Source organism: Heterodontus francisci, chromosome 5, assembly GCF_036365525.1.
Source record: "Heterodontus francisci isolate sHetFra1 chromosome 5, sHetFra1.hap1, whole genome shotgun sequence".
Taxonomy (NCBI): Eukaryota; Metazoa; Chordata; class Chondrichthyes; order Heterodontiformes; family Heterodontidae; genus Heterodontus; species Heterodontus francisci.
In genome coordinates this window covers 119,304,917-119,323,167 of record NC_090375.1, presented here as the reverse complement: position 1 = coordinate 119,323,167, position 18,251 = coordinate 119,304,917, and the positions used below count along the sequence as shown (strand labels likewise).

General features: G+C 42.2%; 1 protein-coding gene across 15 annotated transcripts in view; it reads left to right on the top strand.

Annotated features, from left to right (window-relative positions):
- The window catches only part of ncoa2 (nuclear receptor coactivator 2), a 305,628-nt gene that overhangs the window by 219,489 nt on the left and 67,888 nt on the right, over nucleotides 1-18,251 (top strand). For 13 of the 15 annotated variants that reach the window (XM_068031992.1, XM_068031988.1, XM_068031990.1 and 10 more), the window contains one exon: nucleotides 2,909-3,084. In XM_068031992.1, coding sequence (XP_067888093.1) covers nucleotides 2,909-3,084 — 176 coding nt within the window. The remainder of the gene's footprint in view (nucleotides 1-2,908; nucleotides 3,085-18,251) is intronic. The other 2 variants (XM_068031982.1, XM_068031979.1) reach the window with 1 other exon arrangement.

Sequence of the window (18,251 nt, the reverse complement as noted above, 5' to 3'; positions counted from 1 at the left end):
TGGCAGGACTTCCTCAAGCGGGTGGAAGTCCCACCTCAGAACAATTAAAGGCCGGGCACCCGCAAAATACAGGTCGGATCCCCAGGCCAAGCGGAAGTGGGTTCCGGAAGCCAGCTCCTGTCCGCCATGGGTTAAATCCTGGCCGAAGTCATTTATTTATATATATATATATATATATATATATATATCAAAAAAGCTGTGGTCCCAACACTGACCCTTGGGGAACACCACTGTCTACCATCTTCCAGTCTGAAAAGCAACCATTTTCTACAACTTTCTGTTTTCTGTCCTTAAGCCAATTTCTTATCCAGTTGGAAAATGAGCTTCAGTTTTCTTAACCAACCTTTTATATGATATCTTATCAAACGCTTTCTTAAAATCCATATAAACAACATCCGCCACATGCCCTTCATCAACCTCTGTTAGTTCATTAAAAAATTCAGTTAGATTAGTCAAGCATGATCTGCCTTTTACAAATCCATACTATCCTTAATTATCTTGAACCTATCAAGTGCTGGTTATATTTTCCCTGATTTGAAGTTTCAAAAACTTTACCCACCACTGATAAACTAACTGGCCTGTAGTGACTAGGACTGTCCTTACACCCTTTCTTGAATAAGAGTGTCACATTTTCCCCTCGCCAATCCTCTGGCACCTCCTGTATTCGGGGAAAATGGGAAGATTGTGACAACCCCTTCCGTTATCTCCAACCCCACTTCCTTTAGCAACATGGGCTGCAAGCCATCTGGACTAGATGACTTATCTACCTTAAGCATAGCCAGCCTTTTTATTATTCCTCCCACCACTCTCAACTTTTATGCTATCTGTTGCCTCTACTCGCTCCGCTTCTACTGATATTTATTCAGCCTCCCTTTCCTTAGTGAACACTGATATAAAGTGCTCATTAAGTATATTAGCCTTGTCCTGCACCTCTTAGCATAAATTACTCTCTCTGTCCCTAATAGGCCCCACTCCTCTTACTACTCGCTTACTGTTTACATGCCATTAGAAGATCCTTGGGTTCCCTTTTACATTAACTTCCATTGTATTTTTATATTCTCTCTTTGCCAGTCTTATTTTGCTCTTCAGCTCTCCTCACAACTTATTGTATGTGGACTGGTTTTCACTTGATGAGCTCATCTAACATGCATCATACGCCCTCTTTTTTTTTTGTTTCATCATTATCTCCATCTCCCTCGTCAACCAAGGAGCCCTGTTCTTGGTTCCCCTGCCTTTCATGTTTGTTGGAATATTCCTAGCCTGCACCTGAAGTATCTCTTCCTTAAAGATAACCCATTGTTTTGATACAGTTCTTCCTGCCAGAGTTCTGATGAAAGGTCACTGACCTGAAACATTAACTCTGCTTCTCTCTCCACAGATGTTGCCTGACCTGCTGAGTATTTCCAGCACTTTCTGTTTTTATTTGTTGTTTTCTCTGGTTGGGAAATCCACAATAATAGGACGCAATCTTAAAATTAGCGCTAGACCATTCAGAAATGAAATTAGATAGCAGTTTTTCACACAAAGGGTACAAAAGGCTGTGGATGTTGAGCCATTTGAAATTTTCAAGACTGCGATTGACAGCATTTTATCAAGTAAGGGCATCAAGGGATATGGATCACTGGTGGATAAATGGAGTTGAGGTACATAAAAGAACAAAGAAAATTACAGCACAGGAACAGGCCCTTCGGCCCTCCAAGCCTACGCCGATCCAGATCCTCTATCTAAACCTGTCGCCTATTTTCTAAGGGTCTGTATCTCTTTGCTTCCTGCCCATTCATGTATCTGTCTAGATACATCTTAAAAGACGCTATCGTGCCCGTGTCTACCACCTCCGCTGGCAACACGTTCCAGGCACCCACCACCCTCTGCGTAAAGAACTTTCCACGCATATCCCCCCTAAACTTTTCCCCTCTCACTTTGAACTCATGACCCCTCGTAATTGAATCCCCCACTCTGGGGGGAAAAAGCTTCTTGCTATCCAACCTGTCTATACCTCTCATGATTTTGTACACCTCAATCAGGTCCCCCCTCAACCTCCGTCTTTCTAATGAAAATAATCCTAATCTACTCAACCTCTCTTCATAGCTAGCGCCCTCCATACCAGGCAACATCCTGGTGAACCTCCTCTGCACCCTCTCCAAAGCATCCACATCCTTTTGGTAATGTGGTGACCAGAACTTCACGTAGTATTCCAAATGTGGCCGAACCAAAGTCCTATACAACTGTAACATGACCTGTCAACTCTTGTACTCAATACCCCGTCCGATGAAGGAAAGCATGCCGTATGCCTTCTTGACCACTCTATTGACCTGCGTTGCCACCTTCAGGGAACAATGGACCTGAACACCCAAATCTCTCTACATCAATTTTCCCCAGGACTTTTCCATTTACTGTATAGTTCACTCTTGAATTGGATCTTCCAAAATGCATCACCTCGCATTTGCCCTGATTGAACTCCATCTGCCATTTCTCTGCCCAACTCTCCAATCTATCTATATCAAACATAATCAAATTGAAAGGCAGAACAGCCTTGAGAGGATCCATGGCCTACACCTTTTCCTGTAATACTGTTTGATGATCAAAGAAAAGATATGAGCAGTTAAGCTGATAGTTTTCCTTTTCTGGATTTGCTTATGCCACAGAGAAAGAAAATTTCGAGCAGTGCCTGCTGCTTCAGACTGTTAAACTGTTTATGACTATTCTGCTGTTCTGAAAATCATATCATGAGTAGTGAAAAACATCAGTTTATTACTACTTGCTACTTTAAATTAGTTTGCCCTGAGAACAAAAGTTATCCCTTTGATTAAATCTTGTATTTTGGATGCAATAGCACTAAGTCCACCAATCTAACTTAACAATGTCTTCTGTATTTCTAGCACTTAGCATTGATGCTTTTGTGTTTCAGCAGCCCTAAACGTAGCACTGAGAAACGTCATCGTGAGCAAGAGAATAAATATATTGAAGAACTTGCTGAGCTAATATTTGCTAATTTTAATGATATTGACAACTTCAACGTAAAACCAGACAAATGTGCAATCTTAAAAGAAACTGTGAAACGAATCCGTCATATAAAAGAGCAGGGTAAGTTGCTTCATGCACACAATGAATCTAATAAGATGATTAATGTAAGATGCCGATGATGTGTTGTGGTCACCCTTCCTAATCAAGTCATGATGGCCAAAATACAATGGTTGCCATTCCCAATATTGGATGCATTGTTCATAATGGACATGCTCATGATCAACTTATGTATTTCTGGGGCTCTTAACTATTACTTTGAAATTATTAGAGATGGAGTGAACACGTGCATGAATGAGCTAGGCGAAACAATCTCAGCAGTGTAGCAGAAGCCTTGAAGTTTATCTGTGTAGGGTTGCAGTTCATTTGTTTGTGTCTTGGCTGAGAGAGGGTGTGGAGTTGATATCTTCAGTGATGGCTTTCTTAATATTTAGGGAAATATTAGTGTAAATATTAATATAAATATTACTCCAGCTCATTAGTTGGAGTACTCTTCTCACCAAGAATGAGCCCAGTAATGCAATCCAGTTGAGTGGAATCACTAGGCATCACATTCTGGAGGATCCTTAGGAGTTGCTAACTTTAATTGTGACCTAATTGAACTATCTAACTTTTGCTACAGGCTGCAGCAGCGAAAGTCGTCATTTCACCCTCACCCCATTAACAGGTAGCATTTCACTTCACGCAAGTTGTGAATTCGTATTCTCTAAAAAGAGTAATTGTTGTAAACAATCCAGAAGATGTACCTTTATTTTACTTTTCTTTTTTGATTTATTGCTACATGTTCCAGTTGCACTGTTTTGTAACGTTCTTATTCTTCTTGTGGGTTTGAAATTGATTCTTGCAACGAGAACTGTGGTAAGTGCTCACAGGAGAAATTTCAATTACCTTGCATCGGAATGAGCCATCCATCTTAATATTTTTATTATTGTGAAATTAAAGTAAAGCACCAAGGCCCAGACTACAAGTTCCAAGGTTAGAAAAAGTAAAGGAAAAGACCAGGTAAATTAGCAGTAAGTATATAGATGGCACCAAGCTTTTTATGGCCTAAACTTTGGAGAAGGAAAGAAAGACTGAGGGAGGTAAGGAATTCCAGTTAATGAGTTATTGGCAAAGAATAAGTTTGAACAGGAGATGCTTTGATTTTGGCAATGTGAGGATACAGGAAGAAGTTTGTAAGATGGTGTATTTGGTGCTTCAGGGGAACCAGATGAGGCTGTTCAGAGGAGCATCAATCATAGTCATGTTGATAAAGTAGAAAAAAAGTCAAAGATTGCAATGGGATGGGTGGAGGGAAGATGAGAGAGATCGCAGTTGAAGGATGTGGATAAGCAAATGATTGCATAGTAAATTACCAGTCTCTCTCTCTCTTGTATCTCTGTAGAAGGTTTAAGAGAGATGTCCAAGTGTCTGAAACAAAAACAGAAAATGTTGGAAATACTCAGGCAGGCCGCATCTGCGGAGAGAAAAATAGAGTTAACATTAGGTCTTTGTGACCTTTCATCAACACTGGTGAACAAGGTAGAAGAGGCAGAAGGAAATTGTTTTGGAGCAGAACTTCTTCAAGATTGGCATTCTTGGAAGAGAAGTGGCAGTGAATTAAACAATAATACAAAAGTAAAATACTGCAGATGCTAGAAATCTGAAATAAAAGCAGAAATTGCTGGAGATACTTAGGTCAGACAGCATCTGTGGAGCGGAAAACAGAGTTAATGTTTCAGGTCTGTGTGACCTTTCGTCAGATGACAGTTCTCACAGACCTGAAACGTTAACTCTTGTTTTTCTCTCCACCGATGCTGTCTGACCTGCTGAGTATCTCCAGCAATTTCTACTTTTGTTTCAGATTTCCAGCATCGGCAGTATTTTGCTTTTGTATTGTTGAAGTGTCTTATCTAGATACATGAGCAGCATTCAAGTCTTGGATGGACTTGGCTTCAAAGGGTTGTTGAGAGTAGGTGTTTGTTTTGAAAGAAGAAACAACTTGTTAGAAGCAGCTGAGTGATGGAGGAATTGTTCCACTTGAGGTCAGAGTAAATGGGCCAAGAGTGTCGATAGTTAAAGGACTAAGGGAGAAGGCCACGTGACCATCAAATTGAGAGGTGGCCATTCGGCTTGTGAGAGACATGGAGAAATTGTGACTTTGAAGATTTAAAAAAAAAATCATTGGTCAATTGAATGGCTTGGGAGATCAAAAGGTACTAATTCAACCAGAGCACTAGGAAGATTACAGGTTGTGTGAAGTAAGTTTATGAATGGGTGCAGCTCCAACAAAACTCAAGATACTTGACACCATCCAGGATAAAACAGTCCACTTGATCGACACCCCATCCACCACCTTAGAGATTCACTCCCTCCACCACCAGCACATGGTGGCAGTAGTGTATACAATCTGCAAGATGCATTGGAGCAACTGGCCAAGTCTCCTTTGACAGCACCTTCAAAACCTGTGACCTCTACCACCTAGAAGGACAAGCGCAGCAGATGCATGGGAACACCGCCACTTGCAATTTCCCCTCCAAGCCACTCACCACCCTGACTTGGAACTATATCGCCATTCCTTCACTGTCCCTGGGTCAAAATCCTGGAACTTCCTTCCTAGCAGACTGTAGGTGTACCTCTACACCACATGGACTGCAGTGTTTCAAGAAGGTGGCTCACCACCACCTTTTCAAAAGCAATTAGGATGGACAACAAATGCTGGCCTTGCCAGCCACGTTCATATACCATGAACATATAAAACAAAATGTAGAATGGATCATCAACAAATGAGTTGTTTGAAGAAAGAAAGAGGTCTTTGTAAATTTGGTCACACTTCAAAAGTAACACACAAATTGAAAAGGTACAGAAATAAGCAACAAGAATAATAACAAATATTAGATTAGATGGATTAGAAGATTGAAAGGTGGCCTCATTGTTGAATAGCATAGATGAAATGAATCCAGAATAATACTTGAAAAGTCAGACCTGTAGACAAGAGGTTAGGTTCAATAACACCAACTAGCTTTGACTCTCCACCACCTTGTCTTGGAACAATTTTTCTTTACTTTCAATGTAATATCTAGATTGATCTACCATGTAAGATAAAATTGAAGACTTTTAACAGAGTTCAAAATGTAGCTGTATGCTAGGCTGGATGAGTTGAAATACTGGAAGGAGGAGTATGATGGCACATATGTCTTTTCTCATTCTTGATTTATTTTCTTGTATGAAGAAGGGGTAGGACGGAGAAGACAGAAGTTCTTACTCCCTTGAAATATCAAAAGACAGAAGCAGATAATTCATTAAACAGTCAATGAGCAGATTTTGAGGTTCTTAGCATAGGTAATAGTTATGCCAGTGGAACAGACGTGACAAAAATTATGGGTAGTGCAGAATTTCAAAAGCATTATTTATTTCAAAGTTAATAGCTTCTTCCATAATGCAGTTTGAAAGGCAAGGAGAATCACCTGTTTAAGAATAGGACAACAGCAAATTTTCAAGGAGAAGAAAAGATGGATTTGGAGTAAGAGGTTGACGATAAGGGCATATTCATAGTCACTTACCTTGGGTGATTGGGGCGGGGGGTGTGGCGGGGGCTGATGTGGCAGTGAATTACCATCAGAATCCGATTGTCTTGGAATACAGAAAATGAAGGATCAGATGGTCTTGCCAAGGATACGACTTGATATCCTTCATAAGCAGTTATTTGCGTAACAGCTTCTGTTATGAGCACTGGACTTCAAAACATCATCTTTTAAAGATAGTGATTTTTAAAAGTTTAAAATAGAGTCTGGAAGGAAAGGTGACCTCACATCCACTCTGCTAAAGGACAAGGGAGAAAATTTGGTTACCAGAATAAGAGAACACAGGTCACTTTTTCTTTTGAAAAAACAGAGACTGCAGGAGTAACATCTGAAGAACAATGGGTTTTTTCCCTTCCAGACTTTTGGGTCGTAAACAAAGAGTCAGTGATTCTGAAGATGCAAATGTACCAGGCAACTATCAACACCTCGGAACAAGGGAAGGCCCGAGTGGTCCTGTGAAACCAGACTTCTGGACTTTGCAATAAAAACACAAAGTGTGGAAATACTCAGCAGGTTTGGCAGCAGTTGTGGAGAGAGAAGCAGCTGCTTCTCTCTCCACAGCTGCTGCCAAACCTGCTGAGTATTTCCAGCACTTTGTTTTTATTTCAAATTTCCAGCATCCGCAGTATTTTGCTTTTATTCTAGACTTTGTGTACTGGGACAGGACAACAAGCTATTGACTTTTGAGTGCAGGTAAATTTCACAGATTTTCTGAAGGCAGACAGGCTGTAAGAAGGGAACCCAGCAGTTGCAGCCTCAGAGCAGACAGTAAGGAAGATGACCAGCAGTGGCAGCCTCGAGAGGGAGCGAGGGGACACCTGCTCTTTGGAAGCCTGATAGAAAGAAAGGCTGTGAAGACTTCAACCTGTTTTGAAAGTTGAATCTTGTGGAGAAGTAGATGATCAACAGGATCATCAGGAATCTCCTTATTCACAGACTTCCAGGTCGGATGTGCTCGGAGAAGTAAGCGAAGACATTGATTTTTGAAAAGGTCTGGGAGTTCCAACCCATTGCAACTGGGAGCAGTTTGAGACTTAACTGCAAAGGATTTTGCCATCAAAATGCACTGTATAATGTAGAAGTATGATGTGAGGTTTTCAGGTATTTTAATTAGGAAAGAAAATACCTTTTATTTGTAATTTGGGATATCACTACTTACAAAGTACTATTTAGTTAATGGTAATTTCTTTTTAGTTTAGTTGTTGCAGTAAAAGTCTTAAAACGTGAAATCTTGTGTAATTCTTTAAATTGGCCTGGGGCTTCATATCTTGTATTTTTAATGTTAACGGTCTTACTGAGGTCATAACACTTCCCATTTTGCTTCACATAGGAGAGCAATAGTAGAATTAGGAGACATGCATGATTGAAGGTATTTCAGGGTCTTTTAAAGATGGTGAGAAAAGTAGCATAATGAAGTGGTTCAGGGAAAATGGGACTAAAGACAGCTAAAAGTTCGGCCACTGATATTTGAACACTGGGAGGCCAGAGTTGGAAGGCTGTTGGGCATGGGCTTTGGCTGAAGGAGGTTGCAGGGTTAGGAATGAAGGGATTTTGAAATTGGTATTTTGGGAGAAAGGGAGCCAATGGAGATTGATGAAGTGATGAGCAACCATGACTTAATGTGGACAGGATGGAAGTGGCAGACTTTTGCACAAATTGCAGTTTTTGTAGAAGTAGACTTCAGAGGCCAGAGAGAAGAGCATTGGAAGAGTCCGGGTTTGAGCTTAAAAAAAAAATAAGGTTTTCAACATAAGTGCAAATGGAGGTGGAGGTTGGTAATGTTGCAGAGTTGAATGTATGTGGTTTTAGTGATGGTTAAGATATGGTGTACAAAGTTCAGTTCATCATGGGTTAAAAGGGCACCAAGGTGAACATTGTCTGCCTGAGTGAGCAGCTGGGAAGTGCGGAAAAATGCCAAGCTTTTGGCAGGAAATGAAAAGATGTATTTCTTTTTCCGAAAAGTCAGTTGATGCAAGTTCAGGCTAGTAAATGACTTGATGTCAGGCAGTCTGACAAACAGGTCGTTGAGGAATCTAACAAGGTGGTGGAGAGTCAAAGCTAGTTGGTGTTATTGAACCTAACCTCTTGCCTACAGTTTATGTCTGAGGGACAGTGTGAATGAATATAAATGAAGAAAGAGAAAAGGCCAATGATGAAGCTGTTGGAAACAGGAGGGGAACTCATTGCAGGAGATATGAAATTGGAACCAATGAGGGCAACACTCCTAACATAGATCACACAGGAAGATGGAGTGATTGAATGCGTCACAGAGGTGAAGAAAACTAAGGAAGGTCAAGGTGCAGAGATTGCAAGACTTTGAGTAGGACAGTCTTGGTGTGGGTAGAGCAAAAGGGATTGGGGGAAAAAAAAAACCCCTGGAAATGCTCAGCAGGTCTGGAGAGAGGAGCAGAGTTAATGTTTCAGGTCGATGACTTTTCATCAATTCTTGGAGAGGAAAGGGAAATTAGAAATGTGATGGTCATTGAAAATGACAGATTTCAAGGATTGGTTTGCAGAGGAGGGGTGATGTTTGTTTTAGAAGGGGAGGGGAATGGTTCTAAAGCAGTTTACAGTGGTGGCAAGCAATAGGACATGATGGTGTAGTTGAGTGGTTGGGATTTGGGTGGGAATAAGAAAAAGGGAACAGGAGCTGGGTCACATCGAGGTGAAAGAAGTCTGGGTATGGGGAGAAGTTGTAGAAGGATATGGGGTTGGAGTGTGGGAAAGATTGAGTTAGGAGCATTTAGTTTTGTACTCCATCCAATGAGAATAGAGGAATAAGAAGTCTGAAGAGATTGGTCATTTAGAAATGAAGGGAAAAAAGCCCTCAAAGACAATGAAGAGGGGCATGTGATATTGCTGATATAATCTGATTTGATATTGGATGCTCAGCTCAGTTGTCCACTTGGTCTGCTGCCTTTAGACTTTAGTGTGCTGAGGTGAGGTATGAGCGTGAGGATGAGACAGCATGGTTAACTTGGAGGAGATGAGGATGTCAATATTGGTATCAATCTAGCTACTAAGTTGCGAGAACACTTGCAGCAATGTTGTGAAAGAGGAGGGGTTGGAATGTCTGTCCCAGGAAAGATGGGAAAGGAGGAGATTTATTCCAGGAGATGAGGTTGAGGATAATGAAGGTGGGCAGGGTATGAGGATATTAAGGGAAACAAGTTGCTGATTCCAGATTGCCAAATCAGAATCTTGGAGGTGGTAAAGCCACAGATGATGGTAAGGTCCTGTGGGAGGAGTGCTTTCTCTAGTGAAGTTGGAGGGCAAAGAAGTGAGGAGGGATGGCAAGGGCAGTTTATATTAATGAGAATGAAAAAGTTATACAGGGATATCTTGGTGAAAAAATCACTATGGGCTCGAAGATAGAAGGCAAATAACTTTAGACACGCCAACCCGACCGTCACTTACATCAAGAGACAAACTCTTTAAAAAAAATCAAGATATTTGGCATAAATCATAAGTTATTTTTTTTGAAACCTTAACCTAATATAGATTGACAATTTGCTTATTAGTGACTTATTTACTCTCTAATGGTAAGAGCTCTTCCCAAAAACTGTTAGTACACCTGAAAACACTTTACAAATTTTTTTAAAAATCCTACCTGTTATCCCGGCACACATCTTCCCAAGCACTATTAGCTGAAACAGTTGCATCCTTGTAGGATGAAACCTAACCCACGTGTCCCAGTTTTATGCATTAATACATTAAAAATACATTTATTTACAGTGGGCTAAATATTATCACCTCCAAGTTTGAAATATTCAGAATATGATAGTGGCAGTTAAATTAAGGCAAACATATAAAAAATAACTGACAGGTAAGGAACAACATTTCCCCCCAAGATATGCACAAGTGCAGATGCATGGCAACCTGGAAGATAATGCGCATGCATTAAAGGCCTGCAACCCAAACCCAACGGGACCCGACGACAGTGTCTGGTTCGGGTCTGGTCGGGCAGCTCTTCCGGGTCTGGCCTTCAGGCTTGGGTCGGGCACACACAGCAAGGTAAGTGTTAAAAGTTTAAAAACTTAACTGAACTGCGAGTCCGGGACAACAAGCAGGGAAACTGAGTCGGTGCAGTGAGCGTCTCTGTGACGTCATCATTCTCACGTGGCAGATTGGGAGTCGTAAGGTAAGTAAAGGGAACATTGTGGTGGTCGGGCTCGGGCGGGGGGTGAAATGGAGGGACTCGGGCTGGGTCGGGCTCCGGTCCCACGTTGTTCTGTCTGGTTCGGGTTGGTTTGTTTTTTGTGACTTGAGCAGGCCTTTAGCGTGCGTGGTCATGGCCACGCAAAAAAATTTAAAGGCACCGCGCATTGAAATGAGCAGGTTGCTCACAGTAAAAAAGAAGAGGGAACATTGGTCAATCTGGTCAATCCCACATAATTTCAGTACCTTTTGTATCACTATACATACGCTCCCCACCCATAAAATGTAAAGATTTCAATTGTCCGTTTCAATGATCAGTTTTAATCTTTATTTTCATTGCAATATCTTGAAGTAATTGAATGTTGCAAATGGACGTGATCATATCGATTAATGGATGAATAGTGAACAGTACAGTTGTGCTTCTCTTTTAGTACCAATAGACAACAATTTACAATCTACAGCACTCCTTTTGCAGGGACACATCTCAAAGTGCTTTACATTGACGAGTGCACAATAGTGGATGCGAAGAAGAAGGAGAAAGTTTAAAAATATAGTGTAGGTTGGGAAATGAAAGACACAATAGAAGAAAAGTGGTTTAAGGATTTTTTTGCTCAAGCAGAGAGGGTGGAGAGAACTGAATAGAGAGAGTAGTGGTTAAATGAGGGGCCATCAATGGCAGAGTGAAAACTGAAAAAAATAGTAGGAGGCTTGGTGTTTGAGTAATGGAGGAGGCATGCAGAAATTTGCCAACTAGACCAAAAATTTAAGTCAACTCCCTGTCTGATGGGGGGAGGGGATGGTGGAGGTGGGTGCTGGGGCTTAGGAACACTGGAGCTTGAGAAGATGGGTGATTGGAGGGCAAGTTAGATTGTGGGTTGCAGACCTTAGATGAGTTGAAGCTTGTGAACGGGTCTGGAAAGGAGCCTGTCTAGAAGACGGGCGGCACAGTGGCGCAGTGGTTAGCACCGCTGCTTCACAGCTCCAGCGACCCGGGTTCAATTCTGGGTACTGCCTGTGTGGAGTTTGCAAGTTCTCCCTGTGTCTGCGTGGGTTTCCTCCGGGTGCTCCGGTTTCCTCCCACATGCCAAAGACTTGCAGGTTGATAGGTAAATTGGCCATTATAAATTGCCCCTAGTATAGGTAGGTGGTAGGGAAATATAGGGACAAGTGGGGATGTGGTAGGAATATGGAATTAGTGCAGAATTAGTATAAATGGGTGGTTGATTGTCGGCACAGGCTCGGTGGGCAGAAGGGCCTGTTTCAGTGCTGTATCTCTAAACTAAACTAAACAGTTAGAAATGGCATGAATTAGTGTTTTAAGTGGAGGCAGGAACCAAACAGGATGTCTCCTGTTTTGACAGCATTAAACAAAAGAACATTTTGACTCAAAGTCTTTTTGCCCACCAAACCTGTTCAATTCTTTTTATTCTTTCATGGGATGTGAGCATTGCTGGCAGAATTTTCTGCCCAACCCTAATTGCCCTTGAGAAGGTGGTGGTGAGCCGCCGCCTTGATCTGCTGCAGTCCATGTGGTGTAGGTACATCCACAGTGCTGTTAGAGAGGGAGTTCCAGGATTTTGACCCAGTGACAGTGAAGGAACGGCGATATGGTTCTAAGTCAGGATGTTATGTGACTTGGAGGGGAACTTGCAGATAGCAGGATTCCTATGCGTCTGCTGCCCGTGTCCTTCTAGGTGGTAGAGGTAACACGTTTAGAAGGTGCTGTCGGAGGAAGGTTGGCAAGTTGCTGCAGTGCCTCTTGTCTATGGTACACGCTGCTGCCACTGTGCATTGGTGGTGGAGAGAGTGAATGTTTAAGATGGTGGGTGGCCTTTGGACTGATGGTATTGGTAGAACCAAGTGTAGTTGGCATATAGATATGGAAGCTAGCCCCATGCTTCTGGATGATGTTGCCCACTGCTGGTGCTATCAACGGATCCACTTCCACTGCTCTGTGGCCCTGCGTGATGGCCTCAAAGTTAAAGACTGGCAATCTAAACCCGATCGCTGTTCCATGCTTGTGATTGGCGCAACAAAACCTTCTGTTGCTCTCCGAATGGTCAGTGTTTGGACTGCCCACCTTAATAATTGGCGAGCTGCCACACCCACCTCATTATCATTGGTCCAGGAAAGGAGCATAACATAGCCTACGAAAGATGTGTTTGCAAGAACACCTGTGAAAAATCCTGCGATTTCAAAGCTCGATTGCGAGTGAGGCTTAATTTTACTTCGAAATCGTGAGAGTTGGCATATCTGATACTTTGAGGCGATTGAAAATGGTGATATGCTTTCTTGACAAAAGTTTTGTCCAAGTTGGTGGGAGCAGCCATTGACGTACATGTTGCTTTCACATATAGACTTCAGGAAGTTGGAAGTTGTCATTGTGCATGCAGTAAGTTTCAGTTAGGCCCATGCCATGACATGGAGTCATACAGGGTAAGGTTGTTGCTGAAGACTGAGCAGGTCAACAGTTAGGAGCTCACTAGAAACATATTGTGGGAGGAGAGAGCATAGGAAGGAAGTTAGAGATAAATTTCTGATGGACAAACTATGTGGAAAGTTCACTGAGAGGGGGATGATTTGGGAGAGGCAGGAACAGCTGCCTTGGTGGTTTCATTGCAGGATGCAAAAGATGGAGTTAATGGAAGCCATGGGCAAGTTCAGGAGGAACTGGAGCTTCAGTTCTGGTATGAGAGTAAGTTGACAGAGTAATGCAGGTGGAGTGGGGTACAGAGAACACAAACAAAATGTGGGGTGTGACCTGAGTGTAGCAGAGCTACTGGAGATCAGAATTGAGAGCATTGTAGTCTGAATAGAGCAGTTAGGAGGCACACTTGAAAGGCAGTGCAGTAGTAGTTTTAGGTTGTATGAAAAAGTTGGAGAAAAACAAAACTTATCTAAACTAGTTCTTTTATGAAATGATGGTCAGGGGCCTGGGCACTGTCTGAAGATTAGAATGTTTGGTAAACCCAAGGTCCTTGTGGTAGTTGGAGGCCAAGCCCTCATTTCTTGCCTGAAGCATAAAGGTTCTGGATCTGGTTAGTACCTAGAAGGCAGTGGGTTATCTGAGGCTGCCCAGAGTTTGGTGAAGCAGAGGACTTTGGGTGGTAAGTGACAAAGTTAATCCAGGGCAAATCCGTTATTTGTGGGGTGTTTGATCTATGACAAAATGCCATGTTTTGTTCGTGATTTTTGTTGTTTTCCTTGATACTTTAGGGGTTAAAGCTGGATTCACTTAAATGTAAATAACCCAGTCTAGTTGATAGAACTCTTGCAGGTGTCATTTAATATGTAATTGCCTTAAAATTGCATTCTTCTTTACATTACAGACCAGCTGAACGTTTCCAACAATTTTGTCTTAGTTTACCTTATTTTGTTTATAGATTTCAATGGGGCTACGACAGTTGGATTGTACAAGCACCTGTTGATGAGAAATGGTTTGATATTGTATTTTTGAGTGTGTGCTTTATTTTGCATATTCCTGTTAAGCCACACTCAAGACTGTTGAATTTTAGCAGATTCCTGAATGATCACCTTGCAGCCAGCTTCTGGACAGCTTAACTGTTATCTTTCAGATCCTATGAATGAATCAGTCTCTCAATCAGCAGAGATGAATATTTTATTTCCCCTTCTCACTTGTTGATTACAAAAGAAGCCATAAAGGAGAGGGAGAAGCAGGAGACTGACCACCGATTCCATCATCCTCTCTGCTAATGTTTTGTTGAACCAGGCTGTTCATTGCTCAGCAGCCTACTTGACCCAGAGCCAAGCTTGCAACCCCATATTTTTCCATCACACAGACCATCTGCTTCCACCACAATCACATTGCCTGTCTGCCCCTATATCCATGCCTTTGTCACATCTGGACTTCAAAATTCCAGTGCTCTCCTGGGTGGCCTCCCATCAGCTCTATATAAGTAAACACTATTTGCTACTGCACCAAGTGTGGAACATAGAGTGATTGTAAAAGAGTGCTTCCTTAAGACTGATAAAGTAGGGAACTTGGTACAGAGAGGAAAGAATGTGCTGATTTTTTTTTAAAACCTCCAGTAGCTCATGAGTGTTTTTTTGTCCCTAAGCTAGGAAACTGCAACTTGCTACTACTTTACAAAATTAGTAACTTAAACTAGATTACCCAATTAATTACTGAAACTAAAATAATGTATTCAGTTAAAGAGAATTAATTAATCAAAGAAATGAAGTTAGATAGGCAGGGCAGGGGGTATGCTGTAACTGCAGATGTGGGAGTTTGTGAAGAGCATTGCAATCCGGGACAACCATGTCCGCAGCTCGAGGAACTTTGGCTCAGAGTTGTTTAGCTGGAGTCAGCGTTGCAGACATTGCGGGCATCAGGGAGGGGGAGAGTTACCTGAAAACTTGGTTCCAGGAGGCAGTCACACCCCTTAGGTTAAGTAGAACTAATGGTCAGGGACAGGAGGGTATGACTGCAGGTCAGGCAGGTAAGGGGCTCCAGGATGTTGTGAAGGATGAACATTGGTCCTTGTCTTTGACCAAAATGCTTGGCTAAAGGAGGCAGGGGTTTTACTTCTGGGCCACTTGCACCAGTACTGGGCGGCACAGTGGCGCAGTGGTTAGCACCGCAGCCTCACAGCTCCAGTAATCCGGGTTCGGTTCTGGGTACTGCCTGTGCGGAGTTTGCAAGTTCTCTCTGTGACCGCTGGGTGCTCTGGTTTCCTCCCACAGCCAAAGACTTACAGTTTGATGGGTAAATTGGCCATTGTAAATTGCCCCTAGTGTAGGTAGGTGGTAGGAGAATGGTGGGGATGTGGTAGGGAATATGGGATTAATGTAGGATTAGTATAAATGGGTGGTTGTTGGTCAGCACAGACTCGGTGGGCCGAAGGGCCTGTTTCAGCGATGTAACTCTATGACTGTAACTGGTACAAGGTACTCACTACCTGTGGATGAGAAGAAGGACTGCAGGATGGATGGGCAAACTGACCGTAGCACATTGGTGCAGGGACCCATTCAAGTTGGGGGAGTGAAAACGAATGTGGTAGTGATGGGGGACAGTGTGGTCCGAGGAATAGATAAGTTTCTCTGCAGCCGCAACTGGAAGTTCATAAGGTTATGTTGTCTGTCCGACGCAAGGGTACAGACTTCTCACGGCTGGAGAAGAACTTGGAGAGGGAAGGGAAGGATGCAGTTGTTGCAGTTGATGTAGGAATCAACAGCCCAGGTAGAATGAGGAATGATGTTCAGCTGAGAGAGTCTGAGGAGTTAGGGTCCAAATTGAAAAAGCAGAACCTCAGAAGTAATAATCTCTGGATTGTTACCTGAGCATAGGGATTGTTACCAATTAGCATATGGATAAACAGATTAGAAGGTTAAATGCTTGGCTAAAGAAGGCAGGGGTTTTACTTCTGGGCCACTTGCACCAGTACTGGGGAAAAGGGGAGCTGCTCTATTGGGTGGCCTTCTGGTGACTTGTATAACTAGAGCCTTAAATCAATGAGGGGGTGGGAGGAATGATGGTGGGAGGATTCAGGAAAGGTAAATGCAAAAGCATAAAGGGAAATGCCAAGGCTCTAGAGCAGAGCTGTGTTTTGGGTAAAAATAAGCAAAGTGGGTCAGTGCGAGTAACAAAGGTAATCGGATATTGGTGACGTCAGGGAAAATTAGAAAAAAGTCAAAGCTAAAGGCACTATATCTGTGTGAAGCATTTGCAACAAATTAATAGCACAGATAAAAATGAATAGATTTCATCCGATAGCCATTATGGAGATGTGGTTGCAAAGTGACCAAGGTCAGGAACTAAATATTCCAGGATACTTAACTTCTCAGGGTAGCAAGGTCATTTGAGACCTTGGGGTGGTTATCCCTGCCCTTTTGCGAGTACTCTGCAGGCCCAGGTAAAGGTCCCATGCTCAAGGTTATGATCCATGGCCAACAGCGAAACTAGTGAATTTTCAGTAGTGATGGTGGAAGAGCTCGAACCTTGGGACAGCGGCTGCTTACAGGCAGAGGATCCTTTTTTAAAGAGGACTTGTGTTTCCTTTAAAGCGCACATGAAGAAGACAACAGGAAACTACCTCATACTTCCATCATCGTACTGCTCATCATCATGGAGGTTAAAAAGTGGGAGGAGGCTCAGAGCAGCTGAAGAGGAAAGTGCAGGACCATGAGGCATGGTGAAATGAGCAGAGGACCTGCTCATGGGCAGATCACCACTACTGCTTAACTTTTAGAAGAGATAGGCAAAGTGGATAAGAAAGAGGGATAGCCCTGATAATAAAGGATGGGATAAAGACAGTAGAGAGAAGGGATTTTAGCTTAGAAAATCAATTAGAATCAGTTTGGGTGGAGCTAAGAAATTGCAAGGTGCAGAGAATATTGGCATGAGTTGTTTATAGGCTTGCTAACACTAATTGTAGTGTAAGACAGAGTATGAATCAGGAAATGAGAGGTGCATGTAATAAGGGTATTGCAGTAATCATGGGGGCCTGATTTCATGGGGAAAACCAAATTTGCAGTACTAGTGTGGAGGACAAGTTCATGGACTGTATACAAGATAGTTTTCTAGATCAGTACGTTGAGAAACCAACTAGGGAACAGGCTATTCTGGATCTGGTATTGTGCAATGAGAGAGGGTTAATTAATAACCTTGTAGTAAAGGGGCATCTAGGGAAGAGTGACCATAATATGATGGAATTTTATATTGAGTTTGAAAGTGATTTTAGTTAGGCATGAATTAGGGTCTTAAATCTTAGCAAAGCAAACAATGTAGGTATGGAGGGGGCGAGTTGGCTAAGTAGATTTTGAAGCTCCATTAAAAGATATGACTCTAGACAAACAATAGCTAGAATTTAAAGAATTAATACATGATTTGCAACAAATATGCATTTCAGGTGCAAAAGCCCCACAGAAAAGGTGGTTCAACCATGGCTAGCGAGGAGTTAAAGATTGTATTAGATCAAAGGAAGAGGCTTATAACATTGCAAAAAGAATAGTAAGCCTGAAGATTGGGAGTGTTTTAGACTTCAGCAAAGGAGGACCAAAAGATTGATGAGCAAAGAGAGGAGAATGTGAGAGTAGACGAGCAAGAGACATGAAAACAGTTTCTATAGGTATGTAAATAGGAGAGTAGTGAAAGCAAACATGGGCCCATTAGAGGCAGAGACAGGTGAAAGTGTAATGGCGTATAAGGAAATGGCAGAGACATTAAATAAATACTTTACATCAGTCTTCATGGTGGAAAACACAAGAAAAATTTTGGAAATAATAGGGAAACCAAGGGACTATTGAAAATGGGGATCTTGAAAGAAATCAGTACAAGTAAAGTAATTATATTGGAGAAATTAATGGGACTAAGTGGCGCCAAATCGTCTGGACCTGACGATCTGCATCCTAGGGTTTTAAAAGAGGTAGCTGCAGAGATGGTAGATGCATTAGTTTTGATCTTCCAGAGTTCTGTAGATTCTAGAGTAGATCCCAAGGATTGGAAGGTAGCATATATAACCCGGCTATTTAATAAAGAAGGAAGAGAGA